Source organism: Chionomys nivalis, chromosome 4 (genome assembly GCF_950005125.1).
Source record: "Chionomys nivalis chromosome 4, mChiNiv1.1, whole genome shotgun sequence".
In the NCBI taxonomy this organism is placed as follows: Eukaryota; Metazoa; Chordata; class Mammalia; order Rodentia; family Cricetidae; genus Chionomys; species Chionomys nivalis.
This window is the reverse complement of record NC_080089.1, coordinates 48,537,815-48,561,544: the sequence shown is the minus strand read 5'-3', so window position 1 is coordinate 48,561,544 and position 23,730 is coordinate 48,537,815. Positions and strand designations below refer to the sequence as shown.

Sequence of the window (23,730 nt, the reverse complement as noted above, 5' to 3'; positions counted from 1 at the left end):
CAAGACCCAGTACTGAGCTGAGCAGGAGCCCCTCCTCTACCACTACATTGTGGGTGAAAACTGGGCTGGAATTGAAATCAGGCAGCACAGTTCTATGAGATGGTATGGTTTCCTCACTCTGCTCCTCATGCTGCCTTTCAGAGAAGCTCATGTTCAAGAATGCACCAACCCCACAGGAGTTCAAGGAAGGGGAAGATGCGGTAATCGTGTGTGATGTGGTCAGCTCTCTGCCCCCAACCATCATCTGGAAACACAAAGGCCGCGACGTTATCCTGAAAAAAGATGGTAAGACCTAAGTTCTCATGAGCTATCTGGTCCCCTAGATTTCCACCCCTGAGAGAGATATTCCATCTAAACACAGATTCAGGAGCCTAGAACCCACATGCAAATTATTGGACCCAAATAGGTATATATCTGTAACTGGTATGTTCGGGCATCTGGTTGTCTCTCCAGAGAAGAAGACATATCCCTTGTAGACTTATCTCATCTGTATTTATGGTCCAGTGGTTACTTTTCTCATTTCAGTCTAAAACCCAACCCTGAAGATAAAATGAAAGGACAAGATAGCCAGGTTGTGTCACGTGTCTGTAATCCCAGCATGCAGAAACTGATAGGAGGAATGGTTACATGTTTGAGGCTAACCTGGACTACATAGTAAGTTCCAGACCAGAATCAACTACATGGTGAAACTCTGTCTCATAAATAACAAAACACAGAACCAATAAAAGGCTAGAGCAGGAGGCCCAACTGCTTGCTTCCCTGATTGTGGAGTTTACTGACTGACCTTGGATGAACTTGCTTCTTGTCTCTTCCAGTCCGATTCATAGTCCTGTCCAACAACTACCTGCAGATCCGGGGCATCAAGAAGACAGATGAGGGCACTTACCGCTGTGAGGGCAGAATCCTGGCCCGGGGGGAAATCAACTTCAAGGACATTCAGGTCATTGTGAATGGTGAGGATATCTGTCCTTCCTGTTCTTTCCATTGCTACAACCAGCGTTCCCCGAGACCTTCTCTTCCTGTTTCTCTTGGGTATAGACCTGTTCTGACTCATTTCTACATCTCAACAGAATTTCTTTCCACTATCATAACCTCTGGGGGGCGGGGGGGAGATTAATGTGTTAATTTTCACATTAACACACTAGTTTTTGGTGTCTTCCCTCAATTGTAGATATTAAATGCCCTTCATTGCAGGACTAAAACCTTTCCCTGTTGTACTAATAAATCCTTCTTCATCTCTAGTGTCCTTGGTGTTATCATCATTAGGAAGTTAGTCTCCTTGGTTTGATGGGCAGAGAAAATATTGCAATCAATTCAGATCTCAGAATAGTGAACATCATGGTCCGTGGGCTTATTAATCTTAATTTGCAGTGTCAAATAAACACACCCGTAGCATCGATCTGCCACTTGCAAGATGTTTACAGGAAATTATAATGTCAGTACTAAGAAAATAAGTAAATCGCATTTGAATTGTTTTGGTTATCGATATGTGCTCTCTTGCCAAGCTCTCCCCCTCGCATCCCTTCAGTGGAAACACTTTGTGCATGAAGTTGTTTATGACAGTTGCAGAGAAATGCCACTCTGCTGAGCTGCTGTCTTTCAGACGCACGTTAACCTGAAAACCACCAGGAACTGCGTTTTCTAACTTTTGCTGGCACGGAGAGCCTCCTTTTAACATTGAGTCCCCCCTGCCTTCATAGTTATATAGCATATATTGATTAAAAAAAAACACTATAACAAATAGCCACAGTAAATCAAATACCACATGAACATGAGTTAAGAGGTAATATAATGGCTAGAGTCTTAAAAAAACAATAATGCACATTTGTGGGCAAATTTTTGGTAGGTTTAAATTAATTATTTAGAATGCCATGTGAGTTTAGATCACTTACACTGATTCTATAGCTGTCCAGGTCTCTTAAACCCCAGGTGGTGACTCTGTGGCCCACTGGCCCCCAAATGCCTCTTCTCAGGGCCATCGGGTAGTCTTAAGTTGTGTACAACTGCTTCTGACGTTCTTCTTTCCTTCAGTACCACCCACCGTCCAGGCCAGACAAAGCATCGTGAATGCCACTGCCAACCTGGGCCAGTCTGTCACCCTGGTGTGTGATGCTGATGGCTTCCCAGAGCCCACCATGAGCTGGACAAAGTAAGAAACTGGCTTGTGCCTTGTGTCATGGGTGAGAAGAGAAGGAAGCCCATAGAACCCAGTGTCTGTGGGGTTTTCAGTGGCAGGAGTATGGGCTTCCTAACATATCAGAGTGAGGCATGCTTCTTTTCTGGGAAGTTCTCTTGCTCTGTGTCTTTGGTTATTGTTTCATTTTCAGTCTTGTGGGGGCAGGTCCAGAGGGTGTCACTTGTGAAGCTGATTCTTTGAAACCTTTGTGAAAAATATTGACAGCCTTTGCACAGGCTCCGAAGATTGGGGAGAGGCATAAAAAGCATAAAATGGTGAATGTTACTTAGAGGTCTTCCCCCTTTATGTAGACAGAGCCTGTCCCATCAGCACAGTCTGCGTTCTGTGGAAACTGATTGGACATGAACCTCTTAACCCCATGCCCAGAATCATCACCCTTTGCATTTCCGAACTATGTAGGGATGGAGAACCCATAGAAAACGAGGAAGAGGATGATGACAAGCACATCTTCAGTGATGACAGTTCTGAGCTGACAATCAGGAACGTGGACAAAAATGACGAGGCTGAGTATGTCTGCATTGCTGAGAACAAGGCTGGCGAGCAGGATGCATCCATCCACCTCAAGGTCTTCGGTAGGTACAGTGTGGTGCGGGTCAAGGTCACAGTTCAGGCTCAATTCCTCCTACTCTTCCCACTCTGTCCATCCATAAGGCATGCCCAGACTACCATGGCATACATCCCAAAGACAAACATCTGCTTCCAGTTCTGACACCTCAGCCCTAGTCCAGAAAACCATTCAATAACACAATCTTCTAGCTGGTCTTCTTGCTCCCCATCTGGGCTCCCCGCAGTCTTTTCTACTCATGGTAGTCAGAATGGGCTCCATGCCAATCCTCTTTCCAAGATCCCTGTTGCAACTGAAGTAAAGGCCAGACTAATCCCATGGTCGAGTGCACCCTAACCCCTGCCTTGTACTCTTGTTCTAGTTTTTCTTCCCTCTGCTCTGTGGAGAAAGCTCTCCAGTCACACCAGCCTCCTTTCTGTCTCTTCCTCACACCAAGCTAATTCCCTGTCTCAGTGTCCCCTATCTCAGGGACATTGCTTTGGAGACTATCCTGCTTGAAGTACCATTGCCCAAGACAGACTTGCTGTGGCCTTCTTGTTACTGTCAGCTCAAGCACATTTCCATTAGTCCTCCTCACCTGGGCTCTTCTACTGCCTCTCCGCATCCAAGCTGCCACTTTACTGACTATCCTCAGGACTCACTGTTTCTTCTCTAGGTACCTAACAATTCCTGTACTAATCCTCTTGACGTGTTTGGTTTAGGAAAATGGCTTATCTCCAGTCTCCATTGCATTCAAAGTGTATTGGAGCATGCTGGCTGTCTTATGCTTTGCTTTATCCCTGGTTCTCAAAACAGCCCTAGATCTCAGGATACCTTGCCTGATGGGTTGCCTTATCACTTTTTTTTTTTTTTTTACTTTTTTTACTGGCATGTGTGCCACTGTGTGTCATAGAAAGTCATAGAAAAGACTATCATGTCTCCATCTGCTTTGTCCCTATAAATTCAGCAAACTTCCAGGCATTTCAGAATTGAAACGTGTTTTTGGTCTTCTGGTGCAAAAGGGGATTTGTTTCAAAGAAGGTGTACCCCACTGGCTTTCGAAGATCTCTGCTTATCTGTCTAAAAAGCACAGATAAACTTCTGCACTGTAGACCCTGCTGGTGAGCACAAAGCTGGAGAGGTTTCTCTGGTGCCTGCCCCTCCTAGGTAGCTAAGTGCACACATAGGAGCCAGTGTTGGTACCTGCATGGTTAGCCTGATGGAGAGAACTGTCTATAAACACGCTGTTGAAAATCAGGTGCTTTTATGCCAATGGTCCTGGTAATCACAGACAAGCCTTCTCTATTCATTGATGACAGTTACAAATAGGTCATGAGAAGGAACACAAAACTTCATGAAAAGCCTGCTTATGTGTATGTGCATGTGTTTGCATATATTTGTGTATACAGCTGCATGTATGTTGGTGGAGACTGCTCATTCATTCCAGTTGCCTTGACCCAAAATATCCACACAGAAACTGTATTCATTACAACACTGCTCGGCTAATGACTTAAGCATACTGCTAGCTAGCTCTTATATCTTTGGTTAACCCATTTCTGTTAATCTGTGTATCACCACATGGCTGTGGCTTACCTGCAAGGTTCCGGCACATCTGTCTCTTGCAGTGGCTACATGGCTTCTCCCTGACTCTGCCTTCTTTCAGTTTAGTTTCCCCCGCCTAGCTCTATTCTGCCCTATCACAGGCCAAAGCAACTTCTTTATTAACCAATGGCAATAAAACATATTCACAGCATACATCATCTCCCACATCACATGTATATGTCCATGAGCACGGAAACCAAAGGTCAACCTTGGGTGTCATTCCTCGGGTGCTGTCCACCTTGTTGGGAAGACAGGGTTGCATTAAGCTGGTGGGGAGCAGTCTGTCTTCACCTCCCTAAGTGCTGGGATTATAAATATGGCCAGCTGTACCCAGGGCTGCTTTTTTTTTTAATGTGGGTCTGAGGATCAGAATAAGATCCTAACGTTTGCAAAGTAAACACTTTACTGATTGAGTTGTCTTCCCAGTCCATAAAAAAATAAATAAATAAAAATAACACCATTCTCCATGGTGTTTTCTCTCTACTTCAGATTAATCAACCCCTCTATTCTGTTTTCAAGATTGTACAGAAGGGCAGGTGCATTTGTTAATTTATCCCTTCATTTAAGAAATATTGAGCGCCTTTGCAGCTAGATAGAGTGGCTAGCGCGATAAGTAGAATTGGACTCTGAGAAGCACAAAGATAGAGATAAACATATAAACATACAAAAGAGAATAGATAGTGTCAATCAGCACCATCCATTTGAGTGCTTACTGTGAACCCGGCCACTGCCAAGTTTAAAATAAAATATCATGGAGTCTGTTCCCATCAGTAGATTCACAAGCATGTGTAGATGTCCAACACTGACATTTTAAGTGACAGCCCCCTATAATGACTCCATAGCAACAGCACAATGTTGTTTTATAGGAAAAGATTTCTTACCCTGTGTGGCATCAGTTAGTCATCAAAATGATGCACTGCTTCATTTTGAATGGTGGGACAAATGCTTCAGGCATTGCTTGGAAGACACATGCTATGCTGCCTGGGAGCTGCCGCGGACAGGCTCTGCCCGGCTGGCTTACACATATGCCTTCAGCACCTAGGAGAGTTGGCAGGAGCAGTTGAATATTGGAAGGAGTAGCCATTAGTTCATGTGACTGATGCATGACCCATGTAAGAGAGAGATGATCCCAGAATAAAGTTTCTTCTCTTCCCTCTGGGGAACTTTTAAAGCATTGTTCCCATAAAGTAACGATAATAACAATACCCAGCCCAGAAGGAGTGTTTATTCCATACCTTGCCACATAACCACAAATTAGCTTCTGCAGTCCTCATCACAGCACCCTGAGGCAGACTCGATTATTTCTCCTATTTTACAAATGAGGACAGAGAGCTCAGGTGCTCCTCATAAGGAGCCGTGATACAAAGCAAAACCATGGCTTCTTGGTTTGCACCCTGGGAAAGCAGTGATCGCTACAGCCATGCAGTCCATCAGTACCTATGCTAAATCTGCCTGTGTAGGAAATAGATAGAAATAGGAGAAGCAGCTGTCCCTCAACCATGATACTGCGCATAGGTTCTCTAGATGCTTTCTACTTGAAAGTCCTTCTTAACCTGAGAATTTTTTAAACAGCCTTAGTTTACAACTATGATTATGGTATACATATACTTTTCCACTTATTAAAAACCAAAGCATATTTGCATACCAATGAGAATGGGTATGCTTGTTTATTTAATAAGGAATTAAACCTTGGCTGAATATTTGATACTGCAGAACACAGAATGTCTTCAGTGTTCTTCAGTGTTGCTTGATTTTTTTGTTTATAATCATCGAGGCTGAGAACACCACTTTGAATAAATACACAGTACAAAATGGCAGAAATTTGTTTCGGACCATTTCAAAAAATTGTTGGAAATTCTGTCTCCAGTTCCAAGCCAAAACTCATTGAATAATTTTTTTGTGCGCAAATCAAGTCAGCAACTCAAACAGCAATTTTTAAAATCAAGCATTTGAACACAATACTATCCAAAGATACACTAGTTTGATACTTACAAGCTGAGGAAGAATGGTAGGAAAATATTGGAAGTCATTGTTTTCCATAATTAAGCCATTATGTCTCTGTAAGAGCAGAAAACTTTGCATGTGTAGTAAAAACACTACAATTCATAGCATACAATAGTCTTGAATCTGAGCCCAAGGCTTTGCAGCCAGTGTTTGTTGGCACTGTGTGGTGGGATGGCATATACACGCTGAGCGTTCAGAACCAAGGCTGCGGTGAAATCAGACAATGCAACGTGGGCAAGCATTGCCAGAAGCAACTTAGATCTGCTGTGCATTTGATTTTGAATTAATTTCTGGTCTTTTCATGTCCAGAAACATTTTCCTATGGCCAAACTTTTTCATAACTTCTGCTTTGCAATTGGGTAACTTCACACGGTCATAACCCAGCATCTAAGAAGTTGCCCTGTGAAACATACTCAGCTCTAGCATGGATAGCTAAGAATAGCTCTTGTTCCTCTCCCGGGCCCTTTTAGTGGCAATGATTGACTCAGGCAGGAAGGACAAGTAGCAAATGAGGAGTCTTATGGGGCCATGGGAGAATGAACAGAATGGATAAGGCCAGAGGAAATGGTAAGGAAGAGAAGTGAGGATGGAGAAACAGGCAAGAGAGGATTTGTTTCCCCAGTCTTTATCCTGAATGGACACAGTCATCCCTTCATCCCTGTGCATCTGCATCTGTACACACACCACAATTTCTTTCCCAAGACTGTTAGAGTGTTCTCTAGACAGCCCAGTGGGGCAAACAGAGGAGAGGTGGCTGGGCTCTTAAAAAGGTCAGCAAGGAAAACATGGACCTGTAACAATTGTGTCAAATCCAGAATCAGAATTCTCTTCAGTGCTGCAAGGAGAGCTCATTCAGCTGTCTTGAACTCCTATCTCTCCCCTTTCTGCTTTCTAATCCCTCTTTCCCTCCTCCCTTCTCTTGGCCTCTTCTATTGGTTGAAGCAACTGGTATGAGATCAAAGAGCCTGGTGAAAAGGGGGCAGCTGACTAGGGAATCTTTCTTCCCTTTTTAATCCTTTCCCTTCTAGATTGCTGTTGTGGGTGATCCCCCTAGGTAGGTTTTCTCTGCAGCAGCGAGGCTTAATGGTGTTAAAGGGGAAAGAGAACTATATCTTGGGTAGCGAAGAAGAGATCAAACCTCTGATGGCTTCAGAGTAGGTAGCAGTCAGTAGGTAAAGAAGATGACTAAAGCAGAAGCTATTGCTATTGTAGAATGACTTCCAATGATAAAGACCTGCTCTGGCATGTGTTGCCGTAGTTACCAGCTAAGGGCTCCTTTCCTTAAGTAGGTACATTATTCTGCATTGGCTGTGAAGCTCCATCTCTGTTCTCTGTGGGTCCTTCTGAAAAAGTATGTTTTGCCTCTTCAGATAATTATGCCTGTGCTAATGATCTTGATGTCTCCTGGTGCCATGAGCTGAGGCAAGTTCAGTGGAGGCAGAATCCTTGGTTATCTGACTCTTCTCACTAAGGCAGAACTTGTGGGTAATAGCAAGAGACCCCTGGGGGCTGAAGGAGAAAGTCTCGGGGCTCTCCTTGAGAGAGAGGTTCCCAGACACTGTTGACCCAGGAGTGGGCATGGCTGTTGCTGAGTGGCAAACCGCAGGACAGTGGACTGACTAGTCCCCACAGGATCGTGAGGAGGGTGGTGGCTTGCATGAGGAATGCTCCCCATGAACTCAGGCATTTGGACCCTTGACCCCAGTTGTTGGTACTGATGAGGAAGTTTAGAAAATATGGCTCTACAGTCATTGGAGGTAGGATTTGAGCATGTATAGCCTTACCTTGCTTCCAGTTGACTCTCTGCTTGGTTTAAAAGATGTGCTGGCCCAGCTTCTTGCTCCGGCTGCTCTTCCTAATGCTTGCTGCAAAGAGTTCACCAGGAAGGACTCTATTCCTCTGCAACCATAAGCCAGAACAAATCTTTCTTCTATAAATTGTCTTGGTCATGGCGATTTATTACAGCCACAGAAAGGAGCTCATGCAAGGAGAGATGCAACTATTGGAGGTGCTAAGTCATCACGAGGCAGGGAAACCAGAGAAGAATGCTGTGAAACCCAGGAGCGCTTGCAGAACTTAAGCTGGAGCAAGGACAGTGGGAAGATGAAACTCGGAGGGATCCCTCTTGCGCTAGTCGCAGAGGAAGGGAATCTTTTACAAGCAAGAGACACTCTTCATGAGTCCCTATTTGCCTAGTAGTGCTTTCTGTCTTCACGTAATTATTTAGAGCATTCTTGTTGTATTTCTTTTCTGTTGCTTAGATAGAATCCTAAGACCAAAAATATAAAAAAAAAAAAAAATAGAGGGGAAGGGGGATTATTTTGCTTTATAGTGGATACAGTCCATCATGGTTGGGAATGTGTAATATCAGGAACATGAGTCCAGCCTGGCAATCAGGAAACAAAACACATTTCATCCACATACAGGAAGCAGACAGGGAATAGGAAGTGGGGTTGAGCTATAAAATCTCCACCCCCAGTGATGTACTTGCTTCAGCAAAGCTCTACCTCCTAAAACTGCCATAACCTTCACAAACAGCGTCACAAGCAGGGGCCAAGTGTTCAAAGCTATGAGCCTCCTGGGACATTTCATAAACCTCACCACCTGTGATGGCTCTGCTTTCCTCTAGTGCTGACAGCAAGGCTGCTTCCAGAGGCAGAGAATGGAATCATCCCTTCCAAAACTCTGTTGCCTATACACAGTTAGTCTTTGTTAATGATATGTTGCTGGCACTTGTTTTTATTTCTAGTACTTTGGAAGGCAAGAGGATCTCTGTGAGTTTGAGGCCACACTGGTCTCAAGGCAAATTATAGTCTATCCGAAACAATATAGTGAGTCCCTGTAAAAACAAAATAGCAACAAAAAAAAAAAAAACCCTTATAGAAGAACCCTTTCGTTAAACACTTGTATAATAAATATAATCTTTGTAGTCATCTAGGAGATAGTGACACCTAAACCAAATGTTAATAGATGTTACCTGACCCTTTCTCTGTTACTCTCTCTCTCTGACAAGACAAAGTGCTGAGGGCCAGGAGAAGGTCAAAAGCTCTGTCTAAGTCTCAGACCCTTTACATTCAGTTTCCAGAAATTAGGCCATTGTAGCCAGCTGGTTCCAGCCCCAAAGTCATCATTTAGAGAATCTGTGTGGGGGTTTTCTTTTGTTTTATTTTTCAAGACGGGAGTTTCTCTCTATAAGACCAGACTGGCCTCGAAATCACGTAGATCCACTACCTCTGCCTTCCCAGTGCTGGAATTATCTGTTCTTCTCTATGTCTCTTGTCCTTTTCCTTTTCATTTGGTCACTTTGGTAACCTAGAGATTCAACTTCTATTTCACCTTGGTTTTGCTTTGCTTTATTTTACCCTCTAAAAGTTAGTATTTGATACTAGTGAACCCTCCTTCTATATGATGTAAGTTCAGACCTCCTGCAAGGCATCTTTATCAAGGTAAGACATAAAGTCTTCCTATAGAAAGCTTCAGCTGGAGCTTCTGGACTCCATCATCCCAACAGCATTTGGCCGTACTGGATTAACATTTGTCCATGTGCCAGACATGAGACAATAATTTGCTAAGTGTCCTGTTAGTAATGTTAAGAAACCATGTGAACTATTTTGGTGATTTTTTTTTTCTAATTTGGTCTGGAAGCAAACCATTTGTCACTGATTCCAGTTTATTGAAGCATCATGGAAGACTTCAGTATATATCTTCTCAGGCCATATTTTCTTATTTGACTTGCCATTAATATGAATTTGAATAGAAAGGAAATACAGTGATTTCACAAGCTACCTGTCATTCTGGTTTTGTGTCTTTTTTACCTCACTTTTTTCTGCAGTAGTGAAGTAAGTTATTTGCGCAGTCTTATCTTTTCTCTTCTATGGAAGGTTTAGCAATTTCTGAGTATAATTGTCTTAAATTAGGAAAATTCAATTTTCTCTAATGTTTTCACATTAAATGCAGTTTTGGAAGGTGTGTGTTCTTTGCATTACTTCAAACATTTGGATAATGAACTCAGCTCAGCTTCTCTCCTTCCTGTCTTCAACCTACCCTAAAGCACATAACCAAAATTTCCACCTCAAGGTTTTCTCCATTCTAGAATTCCCCCGAGATTATTCTTTTTGGGGTTCACTGACCACTCCATGGCTCCAACAAGATTCCACCCATGAGCATCTGTGGTTTATTGGTAAAACCGCAGTTGCTGAATCTCTCCTCCCCTCCCCCCTCCTCTCCTCCCTTCCCCTTTCCCCCACCTCTCCTCCCCTCCCTTCCCCTTTCCCCCACCTCTCCTCCCCTCCCTTTTCCTTTCCCCCACCTCTCCTCCCCTCCCTTCCCCTTTCCCCCACCTCTCCTCCCCTCCCTTTTCCTTCCCCCCTCCTCCCTTCCCTTCCTCTTTCCCCCACCTCTCCCCTCTCCCTTCCCTGTTGTACCTTTTCTTTCTTTCAAGAATTTTTCTGAGCTTAGAATGATTCCATTCCACCCAAATTTACACCTGCTGAAAGCCTCATGGCCCAGCCCCAAAGCCATCTCCCTGTGAAGGCTGAGCCAGCATATAGCACTCTCCTGCAGCAGGCTTCAAGTACCTTATTAGCTGTATAATCCAGAGGATGTTTATCTGACTGTTTCAATATTACCAGCACGTTTAGGGGCTCAGTTCCGTGCCCCTACTAGACCCAGAATCGAGCCTTATATTTAGTAAATAAGAAACGTTTTTAAATGGGCACATGTTATCACTTAAACCCCAAAGAGCAAAATAACCAGATAAACTCATGGAAATGATTGTTTTTCTTTTCAGCAAAGCCCAAAATCACCTATGTAGAGAATCAGACGGCCATGGAACTGGAGGAGCAAGTCACTCTTACCTGCGAAGCCTCAGGAGACCCCATCCCCTCCATCACCTGGAGAACTTCCACCCGAAACATCAGCAGTGAAGAAAAGGTACAATGTCACCCAAGAGTTTCAGGGCTGTGGAACACAGACTTGAAGCACCTCAAGTCTACCCCAGGCCCGGTTCTCTTTGGCATGTGGCAAGATTGGGATGTGGTCATCCGTAGCCACAATACATCCTGCAACCTCCCTCCCTGAGCCTGCCTGGTTGCGGTCTACTCAGCATCCTCTCACAGTGGGATGGGCACTGTTCCCTGTCTAGATCACCAGGGGCATGTTGGCAGTGGGCATGATCAATCAAGTTAGACGTGTTGGGGAGGAGGCAATAGTGAATTTCTGATCTAGGCTTATGGAATTGTGAGAACTCAGGACAAACAATATTCTGGGGCATCAGATGATGCTGGCATCAGCTCAGACGCACCCAGAAGTGTCTCCCAGAAACACCAGGGATTAGGATGAATCTATTAACTCTCTTCCTCGCGTCTCATATACTCATGCTGTACGCACTCTGTGCACAAAAGCTTGGTTGCCTTTGTGTCTGCCTGTATTCTTGGTCACATTTGGATTCCATTTTGTTCTAAAGGCAAAAATAATTAGCAGTTTCTAGATGATGGTACTTAAAGCTGGGTTCTGCAATGTACTCACCAGAGTTTAAGAATATGGTAGTAACTCCCTGACAAGACAAAATGACTTAGAACATTTAGCTTTAAGGTGCATGTATCTGTGAGCCATTGGAAAGCTATCTTTATTACTGATAAAATATAAACATTGGGGTGACCGCCACCCTATATCATGCTTTGCTATTGAGTGAGCCAAAAACAAACAAACAAACAAACAAGAAGAAAAGGCTACATTTCAAAGCAGTGTAGATAGCTTTAGGACAAGCAACACAGTAGAACACGTGGCCCTAAATTCAATCTGAAGCAGTATATAAAGGAAAAGTACTGTGGTTTTATGGCACCTTTCCAATATTATTTTGCAGCTCCTATAGTAATAGACTTTGTTTTAGTTGGTCAAAGCTTGGTTGCCTACTCAGGAGTAATAGCCATAGTCTTAAAGAGTATGCATAATGGATTGCCTATTGACCAGAATGTCAAAAAATGATAGATATGCAGTCTTCTGCCATGCTCCAGGAAATCTCTAGAAACAAACTGAAATAAAGCCAAAGGGAGAATGTTAAGTAGCAGGGCAAAAAGTGGAATTTGCATTTGAGGAACTGATTTCTACCTCAGTGACAGAAAACTAAGCAAAATCTAAAGGAACAGAAAGCTCTCTTCCAAATAATCCATTACTCTTTTTGCAAGTTTGATACCCAGAATTAAATCCAACTTAACATAAACTCAACTAAGGAACTGCTAAATATTTTTGAAACTCGCATATGCTGTTTGATCTGCAAAAGCCAGCTAAATTAAGAATTTAGGTGTTTACTTCAATAATTTCTTTATCAACACTTTAATTAAATTCCCAGCTATGATTTTGGCTTCCTTTGTGTGTTACATGGACCCAGTGTACATTTCAGGGCTTAATCCACATGGGCACTCTTGGCCAGTCTTTCTATATTAGATTTCAAAGAGATTTGTCCAGGTGACCCAGTATGTATCTCTGACCTACAGTGAAGGACGAAACATCTATTTCAGATAAATGACATTTTTAAGTTCTGTGTCTTTTCTAGAAATAGCTCAACAGTTAAACTAGACAAGAAAGATTATTAAGATTTGTGCCTACTTGGGGTTTGTCTTTAATAGGTTGGCACTTTTGGCTCGTACCTATGATTTCATTTTTATAAAATGATAATAAATAACTAGGAACTAATATGCACTCATATTCCCTAAATATTGAGACTGAAGATATCATGAAAAAAATCTCAAGCCATGCTGGGATTGATTTAAAAAAAAAAAAAACCCTCAGTTTTCTATTGACCGTCTGTCTTGATCTGAGATAACTGTTCAAGCCCAGCACAGATTAGATCAGTTTCTTTTACTGTAGACTAGCTTCAGGTTTGCTTGAAGAGTCATTCATGGAACCTGAGTCTGTCAGTGTCTGAACAGTCCTCTGGAGAGGTTCACCATGCTTCCACATCAATGTATTTGCTTAAACAAAATCTTACATGATAAAAGTTGCTGTTTCTACTAATTAAATATTGGCATCAGAGCTTGATGCCAATCTGATATTGTAGATGCTAGTAATGATGAAATGTGGTCTGTCTGTGAGCGAGTCTAGTTCTAATTCAAGTCATATTTACTCTGGCAATCTCCCCTCCCATTCTTTCCTACCTAAAGTTGTATTATATATAATAATGTATTGAGATCACCAGCACCATTGAATTATAGGAGTAAAGAAAATCATTTGTTAAATTGGGGTGCTCAGCTAGGCAGGTCACAAAAGTACCCATTTATCTAATGAGTGAAACGAATGTTTTCCCTCAGCATTAAGTCCCGTAGAAGTACAGGCTAAGAGATGGTTTAGGAAGAGCCTTTTGGGGTGACGTGGTTCCACCTGACTTGCTCTCTAGCATCCTTGCCAGGTCACCCAGTCCCCACCTGACACGTGATGGTTATGACATTGCAAAGGGCTGTTGTCTTTTCCCCTTCCATGACTCAGAACCCTCCACCTCTGCCACTCAGAATCTGAGTCACTGAAATAGAAGCTGCAGCTCGTCTTCCTTTAACAGCCGACCAGAATTCTCCAGTGTCTTGTATGTCAGGATTTCTACACCCTTCACCCTGATGGCTGTCCTATACCTTGATAGCTTCAGTTCACTAGCCCTCGATAAAACCTTGCCACCCCCTGTAACCTGAACAGAGTCAGTGGAGTTATCATCATGATCTAGATACATCACGTAGTTAGGGTAGCCTTAGCCCTTGAGTCATGTGATAGCATGGTCGCCTACAATATGTAGGTCTATACTATGAACTACATTTAGGTGACTTATCTCCTGTCGCCTTCTCATGAAATTGGCTGCATAAGTAGCAATGCAGAATTGTGTATATATTTCATTTGTTGCAGCTTTCTTTCTCAGCCTCAGTCATGTTGATCATTTAGGAAGACTCTCCCTTCGCTAGGACTGTCCGATGCATTGCAAGATATCTGCCATTTTTCGCTACCCCCCCAATACCAGTAACGAATTATAATTATTACTAAAACTCTCCCTGCCAGTAGAACTACTGTCTCAGACCATTTTTCCGTTGGCATTAACTGTTCATGAGAATTTTACTTACAAATCTGGAAGTTGGAATATTTCTTCTCAGCTTGATCCTTTTATGCTATATCTGCATGTTAAAAGTAATGAGGTAGGACAGTCAGTGGTGACCCCAGCACTAAGCATAATGTTCAAGGGCAGGTAACTCAGCAGCTTTCCCAGTGCAGCCGTCACCTGACATTTGTATTGGCATTGCTCGCAAACCTATGTGAGTGCTTACTCAAAATATCTAAGCCACTGATGAAAATATTGACTGGGACAAGGTTCAAGCTCAGAGACCTCAGATTCCCTCTGCATCAGTGGCTCCAAAAGTGATGGGCTTGGTGTGTCGGTGCAATGGCGCTCTTCTGTAATTCTGGTAGATTTTGTTGGAGGTTCAGGCTCCTTTAGCAAGGAGTATAAGTAAATTAAACCGGCTTTGTCTTCCACATCATTGATTGGCTATAGCACTGCCTTTCTCATTAGATTTCACCTACAGACCCGTAGTGACTTGCTAAGAGAGTATCAGAATCCTTCTTCCTTATAAAAGGAAAGAAGAAATGAATTCCAAATGAGTATAATCACACCATGCCCCTGATTATGTCTCTGCACTGAGTCTCATCCAAGTTGGAGAAAGTCGTATCAATCCATTAAGCTTCAGCCAATGGAGTTGGTTTAGATTAGCAACTATTAATAGCTAAGATGGGTGTGATTGTTTGGATGGCTGGTATTGGTGAGGTAGATCAAATGTCCAATCATTATCATCCTGAGACAAAGGGGAGAGTGAGTATCATCACGGGTGAGTTTTCACATGTATGTGAAGGTGTTTGTGATGCTAGAGAAGATTAAGCATCTGTGTCGTGTCAGCCTTCATCCTAGACAGAGTTATAAAAATTGCCAGGTGTTTGACTTTGCTAAATTCCAGGCACCATTTACATATTGAATGAGACTCAGGGATTATGATCTGCATACTCAATCCCTGACATAAAGAAAGTCATCTGTCATTTGCTATTTGAGTGTCTCTGTGCCTTGAGATGACTCTAAAGAAGGGTATATGAGTTCTTCACCGCTAAGGATAAAAAAGGGTGAGGAGCTAGATCAGAACAGACAAAGTGTCCACAAATAAGAGAGACCTTTGGAAATTTTGAGTTCTTTCGAAGTCCAACCTTTCTTTTCACTAGGGAGAACTCCTGATTGGGTACAAGCTCAGTGCTCACTTTTAAACATCAGGAAATGCTTTGCCTAGACTGGTCAGAGCCTGATCTAAGATATAGTGAATGTATCTAGGGAATGCTTAACACAAGGGAAGAAAGACTTTAATTTATATATAAACTACTAAATATATTTACATAATAACAAAAGATAAGTATTGAAACAACCAAACACTAACAATACTTGGAGCATATTCATCATAGCGTAAATGTTTCCTAAGTGTATAGATTTGAATATAAGATTGCCTTAAAGTGGGACACGGCCTTTACCAAATTGTTGGAGCCAAGACAGACATTTACTATATTCCGCCAGGGAAGAATTAGGTTTAGCTACCAGAAACCTGTGTCCCTAACAACAGCTTATTTTAAAAGCCATAGACCACTAGTGATTTGGGATTGAGACCCTGAAGATTCCAATTTGAAAACAAATAACCATATGTAATCTAACCCCATTAAACAATATAAAAGTCTTGATGACACAGCCCTGGCATGTGACAAACAAGCTTTCTAGTATTGTAGGATTGTCGACTCAGCTGACATGTTGGCCCACTGTGACTCTGGCCTAGCATGTTCTTCATTCTCATTTCCTCCTGCATCCCAACACTATGTAATGTAACATTTCCATCCTTGTGTCTCACAAAAGCACCTTGCATTTCATGAACTTACTGCTTGCTAACTCATTCACATTCCCCGTCTCTCGCATCTTTTGTGTCCTTTGCCATCTGAACATCAAAGACAGTCAGTCAGGAATGCCACCAACGAAAAGATCATACAACTCTGATGTCTTTGACTCAGAGTTTGAAAACAGAGAGCTTAAGCAGAGAAGATTTTATGTGCTGGATAAATTAGCAAATCCAGCCTTGAGAAGAAAGTTCCCTAAATCCTCATGTGTGTGACTTTTCTCACTCTCTCCCCTCTCTTATTAGTGGTGAGTTGGATGGAGAGGGTCCATGTTTCCATCCAAATGCTATCTGGGAACTTTCTGTCTTTAATCAATAAAGTCCCATTGTCAACACCCAGGATTTAATATCCTCAGAGCTTCCTGACCCATAGTCTCAAAGACTTCATACTCACACACTCATTGTATCTCTCTGCTCTTTGCTTTGTTCCTTTAAAAAAAAAAAAAAAAAAAAAAAAAAAAAAAAAACTTCTAATTAAATGCATGCTGAGTTGTAAAATGCATGAGCATTAAATGGCTTAAGTATGTGTGTGATAATCTGTCTAAAACATTCAGAAAAAAGATCTACTTTCTGAGTAACCCTCAATTATTTGATAAGAATGGATAGTGCCTTCGAATATTACGAAGACTGTTTAAGATGGTTTGCATAGGAGGAGCTGAATATGTCTGTTTGTATCCATATATATATATATCCTCAGAGCTTAATTCACCTTTGATTTAGACATTTTAATATGCATAAGAGGGAGGGGAAGCTGAACATCAGCTAAGTTCTGAATTAAATTTGGGGGATAGTCATGGTCATTGAAAGTGGGCCTTGGAAAAACTTCTGACTTAGAAGGAAGCTGCATGTGCACGGAATGCAGATGAGTTCTCTAAAGCAACATGTGACATTTTACTACCTTCTTGTTGTGTTTTATATCTTGTTCTCTCCAGGCTTCGTGGACTCGACCAGAGAAGCAAGAGGTATAGCTTACCTGACCACTAGCCAGTCTCTAGCTCTGAAAGCATGTCGGTTTAACTCACCATCACAGTCAATAACCAACCAGACTTGCTAACCTAATGAGCACTTTAGTTAAAGACTAGGTCCATAGCCGTAGACATCACCTAGCAATAGCGTCATTTTCTTTTTTAGGATGAGCAAGCAAGCTGTGTTGGGAGTGGAGGAACAAATCCTTATTACTTCCTAAAACAGGACCTTATTCTCTTACTGGTGCTGGTCAAATCATACCCAGGTCATTGTACTGATAGAAATAAATTGCCCCAACTCCCAAGCCAGGCATTTCGAAATAATAATAAAAAAAATTTAACTCTCCTCTGGTGGCTGTGGCTCTGGACCATAAAGTCACAGAGTGAGTGATCTAAAACCCACTCGGCCCTTTCCTTTCCAGCTCAACTCATCTTGTTGCTCACTTATTTGATAATGACTGGCCTTGGTAAATTATCACATTGCATTTCCTGTCAAAAGCAATGCCAACGACATCTTTCACAGGTTTCTCCAAATCGTTCAACAAATCTGCTATTTTTATGGAGCATTAAAAGTGTACGATTGGAGTGATTTGGCACAAATGGGTTTATGTTTTGTAAAGTCAGTAGCATTTAGCCTTTGGAATTTCCTTGCCTATTGCTTCAGTCTAGGTGACATGGGGGGACTCAGGTGGAAAACTGAAGCTAAGCATTAACCTTTCTATCTCATTGCACTACTTGGAGACCCTTCATATGATCGTGCCTGCCATTGTTTTCCTGGTTCATGTAACTATAAGTGACCAATGGGAACATAAAAACCGGTTGGCCTGGGATCAGGGAGATAGAGCTCAGTCAGGAAAGTGATTGCCACACCAGAACCTGGCACTGATCTTCAGCACTCATAGTAGAAGCAAAACATGGTATTTTGTGCTTGTAATCTCTGCACTGGGGAGAAACACAGTAATGGGTCCACGGGGCTCATTGGCCAGCTAGTCTTTCCTGATCAATAAGCCCTAGATCCCAGCGAGAGGCTCTTTCTGGGAAAACAGAGTGGATGGTTCCTGAAGAATGACACTTGGGTTTGACTTCTAGCTTCCACATAGACATACAAATGTGCATGTGTATACACACACACACGCACACGCAGACACGCACACACACACGCACACACACACATACACACGCACATACATACACACACACGGAGCAACTGTATGAGATTAAAACATCTAATTTGTGAATGTTTTCTGTTAAATTCCCTTTTGTGTCCTTCTCCAAATGAAGCTTTAATACCCCAATTTATAATCACAGATGATCCTGCAGTTCAATAGGCTCTATATTTTAATTCAGTGACTGTACCCTCTTAGACTTTCTAGGTGATAACCGTTCGGAACACGTAGCATATAACCCGTATTCAGGTCATAACCTTAAATATTGAATGCCACTTAATAGTTAAAAGTTGTTCACCTGACTCCTGGCAGGGACATCCATTTCTGCACCCGAGCAGTCTGCCATCATCAAATCTAGTTCATCTCTGTAATGTGCCTTCTTTGATGATATGACATGGGGACTGTTGTTAAAGCACATGACCCCACTGAAATGCTTCCCTCCTGTGACCTTGAAATCACTTTATGTTGTCATAGGCTAAGTGTTGAGTGTGTTATTGCCCCCAAACTATGGCTCCATTAGCACTGGAAAGGGAGAGAGGAGGGTTAATGATGGCCTGGCTTCCACAACTACAGGGCTCATTCTGCTTTGCCTTGTGTATGTTCTTCCGTCATTCTGAGCTGGACCTGGCTTGAGGAGTCACTGCAGTTTATCAGGGAACATTAAGTAGATTTTAAATGGATTATCATTATAAGTGGAAATAGTAGGTTTACTCCCAGGAAAGCATACACCCCCACCCCATTTACCAGAAGTGTCTTTTATCTTGAATGTTTCACTTTGGACATAATTGACTTTCAAGTGAATGCTACCCATGGGGCTCAAAAGTTCCATTTTCTTCTGTTTGACTCATTCAGAGATGGAGACCATAGGCCAGATGAGTGCAAAGACTGGCTTCTGTTGTGGCCATGTTCTTTCGGCATGCTCTGAAAGGCTTAACTCTTTCATCTGGTAGAAGGGAGAGAATAGTTTTTCTGAGAATAATCAGAGTCACAAATATTTTCTTAAAGAGAGAGAAAGATCTCATTGCTGTAGTTAGTATTCTTGTTTCACTCTTACCTGAGCGCTCTGCTCCCTCTGGGGGAACCCGAGTGGTCAGCAGGACTCTTGGTTGACATGTCATACGAGTGTATCCCTGTGCCAGAGGAAATTCTCTCAGGATGAGATAGCCCAATCACACTGGAGTCCGTTGGTGTATCCTCCAAGGGATAACTGGACATCTGGTGGAGAATCCCCTCATCAAACTTGCAGTGAGCTGCTACAAAATAAGAAATCCCTATAGAGAATTGCCTACTGCTATGATGATATCATTAAATGACAGAAATCTCCAACAGAGAAATGTAGGCAGGGAGACCAGGTTTAAAAAATAAGTAAACCAAGAAAGAGTATGTACAGTCTTTGCAGGAGCTTGTCTTCAGACATGTCTGAGCGAATGCTGTTCATCCCTTGCTTCTGTGACAATGCTCTTACCTGTGTGACTCTCCTTACCTCCTTTTCATGGGCTAATTGTTCTCTTGGATTCCTGAGAATTATATATATGGTAGTCCCTGGACAAGCCTGATCTGGGTCACAAATCCTCACAGTTCATCCCACAGTTGACAAGACCATGTGTGGACCTTCAGTCCCTTCTCCTTCAATTATGCTGGGCTTTAGGCAGAGAGGAGTGACAATGACAAGCAAATCAAGCCAGCTTTTCAGAGCTACCTGCATGAATGACATCATGCTCTCAGTGTCTCTAATACAGACTGATGGGTGAAGATTTTGCTTAACATATAAAAATAGTGACTAAGATGATCCACTATCCGCCTACAAGACACAGAGTCCTAGGACCTACCATCTCCAGTAAACTGAATGTCTCTAGGCTCTCTGGGACCATCTCCTGTCACCTCTCATTAATGTGTATCATATCCTAGGATGCAACTTGTTGACCAACAAGCCTCCCCTATTTCCAGGTCAAATGGGAACACCAGGGCATCCATTGCTGAGAGAAAGAGATGCAGAGAGCTGTAGGCACAGATGGTTTTCCTTGGCCCTTCCCTCTCTTGTTGGAAGCACATTTTAGCTCCCAGATACAACTCAGATAACTGAAGTGGACCTGATCCAAATGGTGCCGATCACTGGTAGTAAAGGGACTTTGTGCCATAGATCTGCTATGACTGTTGTACCAGGCCAGTGAGATCTTTCTTTTCAACTTCCTGGACTGACTGATAAAAGACATTGCAACTCTGCCTCCCAGGCTTCCAATCCAGCATGTTGACAGAAATTCAAGTTCTGTCATTTAATTCTCTGAAGACCAAACCTGATACCTTGGCAGATGTAGTACTTGCCTCTCATCCATCTCTACTAAGAATCTTGTGCTAGATTTAATGGGGGTGTCCCAGCTTGCACAAAATAGGGTTCTTCTTCAGTTTATCGGTTTGCAGGGAACTCTGGCTCAGGGGCACATACCTAGATCGTTGGAGGGCTGGCTCCCCTTTTGCTTAGAATGTCAAGGAGGGAACCCTTGCAAATTCTCTACTAACCATTGCCTAGGGATTGTGTGCTCATTCATTTCTTGTGAGTCTGTAGAATCAGTAAACTAATGGCAGTATCAAAGACTAGAGATGGTTGCAGGCTTTGGTACAAAGGATCCTGGGTGAGTCTAGGACTCTCTTTGCACTGCATTTTGAGAGAAGACTTCCAACTCAGCAGTGCCTAAGCTTTGACTTGTTTCCCCATTAAGAATGATGATTGTCTTGCTATCAAGTGTCCAAGGAAGAGACACAGCTACAGGAAGGACATTCCTTGCCTAACATTTGGGTTATTGGCATTCCCTAGTACACATTCACACACCGTGGACCTGGGTGTGGGGGAGTCAGACTAGAGAGAAAGGACGGGGCAAGTGCAAGTTCACCAGGATCTCAAAAGGCAAGGCCTTGCTGGAATTTGTGCCTTGCTGGAATTTCTGTGCCATCCAAGACTTTTGCTTCCATTTTTAACACATCCCGAACTAGACTTGGGTGACCTTACTATGCTCCAAACTGATTGAGTCCCATTTTTTGTTAGAACTATGGTAAAGCTCCTGCTCTGTTCCCACACTCTCCCCCATTATGAAATAGGTGAAGTGATATTAGAAGCTGACATAGAAAGGACACTAGAGACCGGTCACAGACAAGCAATGACCTTGTCTCCTAGACCCACACTGTTCTAGCTGCCCCTGCCCTCTGCCTCACCTCAGACTCTGATGCTGTCCCTTTCCTCCTGGCAGACTCTGGATGGACACATGGTGGTCCGCAGCCATGCTCGTGTGTCCTCCCTGACCCTGAAAAGCATCCAGTATACAGATGCTGGAGAGTACATCTGCACTGCCAGCAACACCATTGGTCAAGACTCCCAGTCCATGTACCTTGAAGTTCAATGTAAGGAATGGCTGGGGAAGGAGTGGGTGGGGGAGGAACAGTGAAGGATCAGGATGCTGGAGACCTATGAGATTCAGCTTAGCTACAAGTTCCATCATATTCATTCCCAGAGGCTGTTGGTCCTCAACTGTTCCAGAGCTATGCCACACACACACACACACACACACACACACACACACACACACACTCAAGCTAATCATCCATGCTGAGTTTTCTCAAGCAGAACATGGGTACACATGAATTCCAAAATGTCCCAGAGCTCTACTGGTCCAAGAACCCCCTATGCTTTGGGTCATTCCTACCTTCCCAGTGCCAGAAGACAGGTGTGGGTCTTCTAAGAAGTGGTAGCTGTTCTGATGTGCATTGTTATTCATTTCAGATGCCCCCAAGCTCCAGGGCCCTGTGGCTGTGTATACTTGGGAAGGGAACCAAGTGAACATCACCTGTGAGGTCTTTGCCTACCCAAGTGCCACAATCTCCTGGTTCCGAGATGGTCAGTTGCTGCCAAGCTCCAACTACAGCAATATCAAGATCTACAACACCCCATCTGCTAGCTACCTGGAGGTGAATTCGGGTGTGGAAAAGGGCAGGGCAGAACATGATATTGGGAGGGGTCCCATCACTTCTCCTGCTTCCCTGGCATATCCTGAACTGGGGAACATTGAATGGAGAAGAAACTAAGCCTTTATCTAGGTCTTCATCCTCAGCTTCACTGGTCCTAACCACATGACTAGACTGGCATTGGCAAGTGGAATGTGCCTCTTCTCTGAGCCACTGGGTTTTTTCCTCTGGGATTGATAATATCACCAGATTTATTCTTTCCTAACTGTATCTAAGAAAAAAAATAAGTGTGGCCATCCATGGGACATTTGTAACCCATGGGGTCATTCCTTCTACAGGTAACCCCTGACTCAGAAAATGACTTTGGAAACTACAATTGTACGGCAGTGAATCGCATTGGGCAGGAGTCCTTGGAATTCATCCTTGTTCAAGCAGGTGAGTGCCCTTCACTGCAACTTCCACAGCATCCCTGCCCTTTCTGGCCCATCCAGTACACTTTAAGATACCAGTGAAGGGGTAGAAGACAGATCCAGGCTGTGAAAAGTCAGATGGTCAAGAAGCAGGAAGCCACTTAAAGTATGAGAATCTAACTACAGGTTGGGTTGAGAATTTGAAGTGCACTAGGAAAGTAGAATCTCCAAAATCAGAAATTCTTATTATTAGATAGGGATCCCCAAGAGGGAGCAGAAGCGTGGGATATATTTCAAAGTGTAGCCTTGGGCCACATATGTGACCTGGGCATCTATATGAATTCTCACAGACACACCATCTTCTCCATCCATCGACCGGGTGGAGCCATACTCCAGCACAGCGCAGGTGCAGTTTGATGAGCCAGAGGCCACGGGTGGAGTGCCCATCCTCAAATACAAGGCTGAGTGGAAGTCTCTGAGTGAAGAAGCATGGCATTTCAAGTGGTATGATGCCAAAGAAGGTGAGTCCAGCACATACCGTTGAGTTCTCAAGACCTTTGTTGACCATGTAGGTAGGAGTATGGGCAGAATGTCACCTTCTGCCATCCCATCCAGTTTCCTCCGGAACTAGGAACTTTCCAGGTAGAATTAGATTAGGGTCATGCTTCCATAGAGTTGTTGGCCTTCTGTCCCTTGCTGCTTCAGACCTCATGACGTCACCAGGACAGGCAGAACACCACAGATGCCTCCTAGACAGAAGATCTAATTAGCTGGCGAGCTTGGTAGGGAAAGTGAACGCAAAGCATCCCTGCTCTGCTCTGCTTCTTCTCTGATGACACCTGGCCATCCCAGCTTGGTGTCTGTCCCCAGGGACTGTCATGTACTGATGGCAGTAGCCAGGCCAGCAAGATGATGGACCTACTCTGAACCAACCCTGT

At 43.2% G+C, this 23,730-nt stretch overlaps 1 protein-coding gene across 12 annotated transcripts in view; it reads left to right on the top strand.

Moving 5' to 3' along the window:
- The window catches only part of Ncam1 (neural cell adhesion molecule 1), a 296,835-nt gene that overhangs the window by 234,094 nt on the left and 39,011 nt on the right, over window positions 1–23,730 (top strand). For 6 of the 12 annotated variants that reach the window (XM_057766896.1, XM_057766890.1, XM_057766892.1 and 3 more), the window contains exons 4-13: window positions 142–285; window positions 816–953; window positions 2,032–2,149; window positions 2,597–2,769; window positions 11,137–11,279; window positions 17,230–17,259; window positions 21,671–21,821; window positions 22,201–22,385; window positions 22,721–22,817; window positions 23,143–23,313. In XM_057766896.1, coding sequence (XP_057622879.1) covers window positions 142–285; window positions 816–953; window positions 2,032–2,149; window positions 2,597–2,769; window positions 11,137–11,279; window positions 17,230–17,259; window positions 21,671–21,821; window positions 22,201–22,385; window positions 22,721–22,817; window positions 23,143–23,313 — 1,350 coding nt within the window. The remainder of the gene's footprint in view (window positions 1–141; window positions 286–815; window positions 954–2,031; window positions 2,150–2,596; window positions 2,770–11,136; window positions 11,280–17,229; window positions 17,260–21,670; window positions 21,822–22,200; window positions 22,386–22,720; window positions 22,818–23,142; window positions 23,314–23,730) is intronic. The other 6 variants (XM_057766893.1, XM_057766891.1, XM_057766897.1 and 3 more) reach the window with 1 other exon arrangement.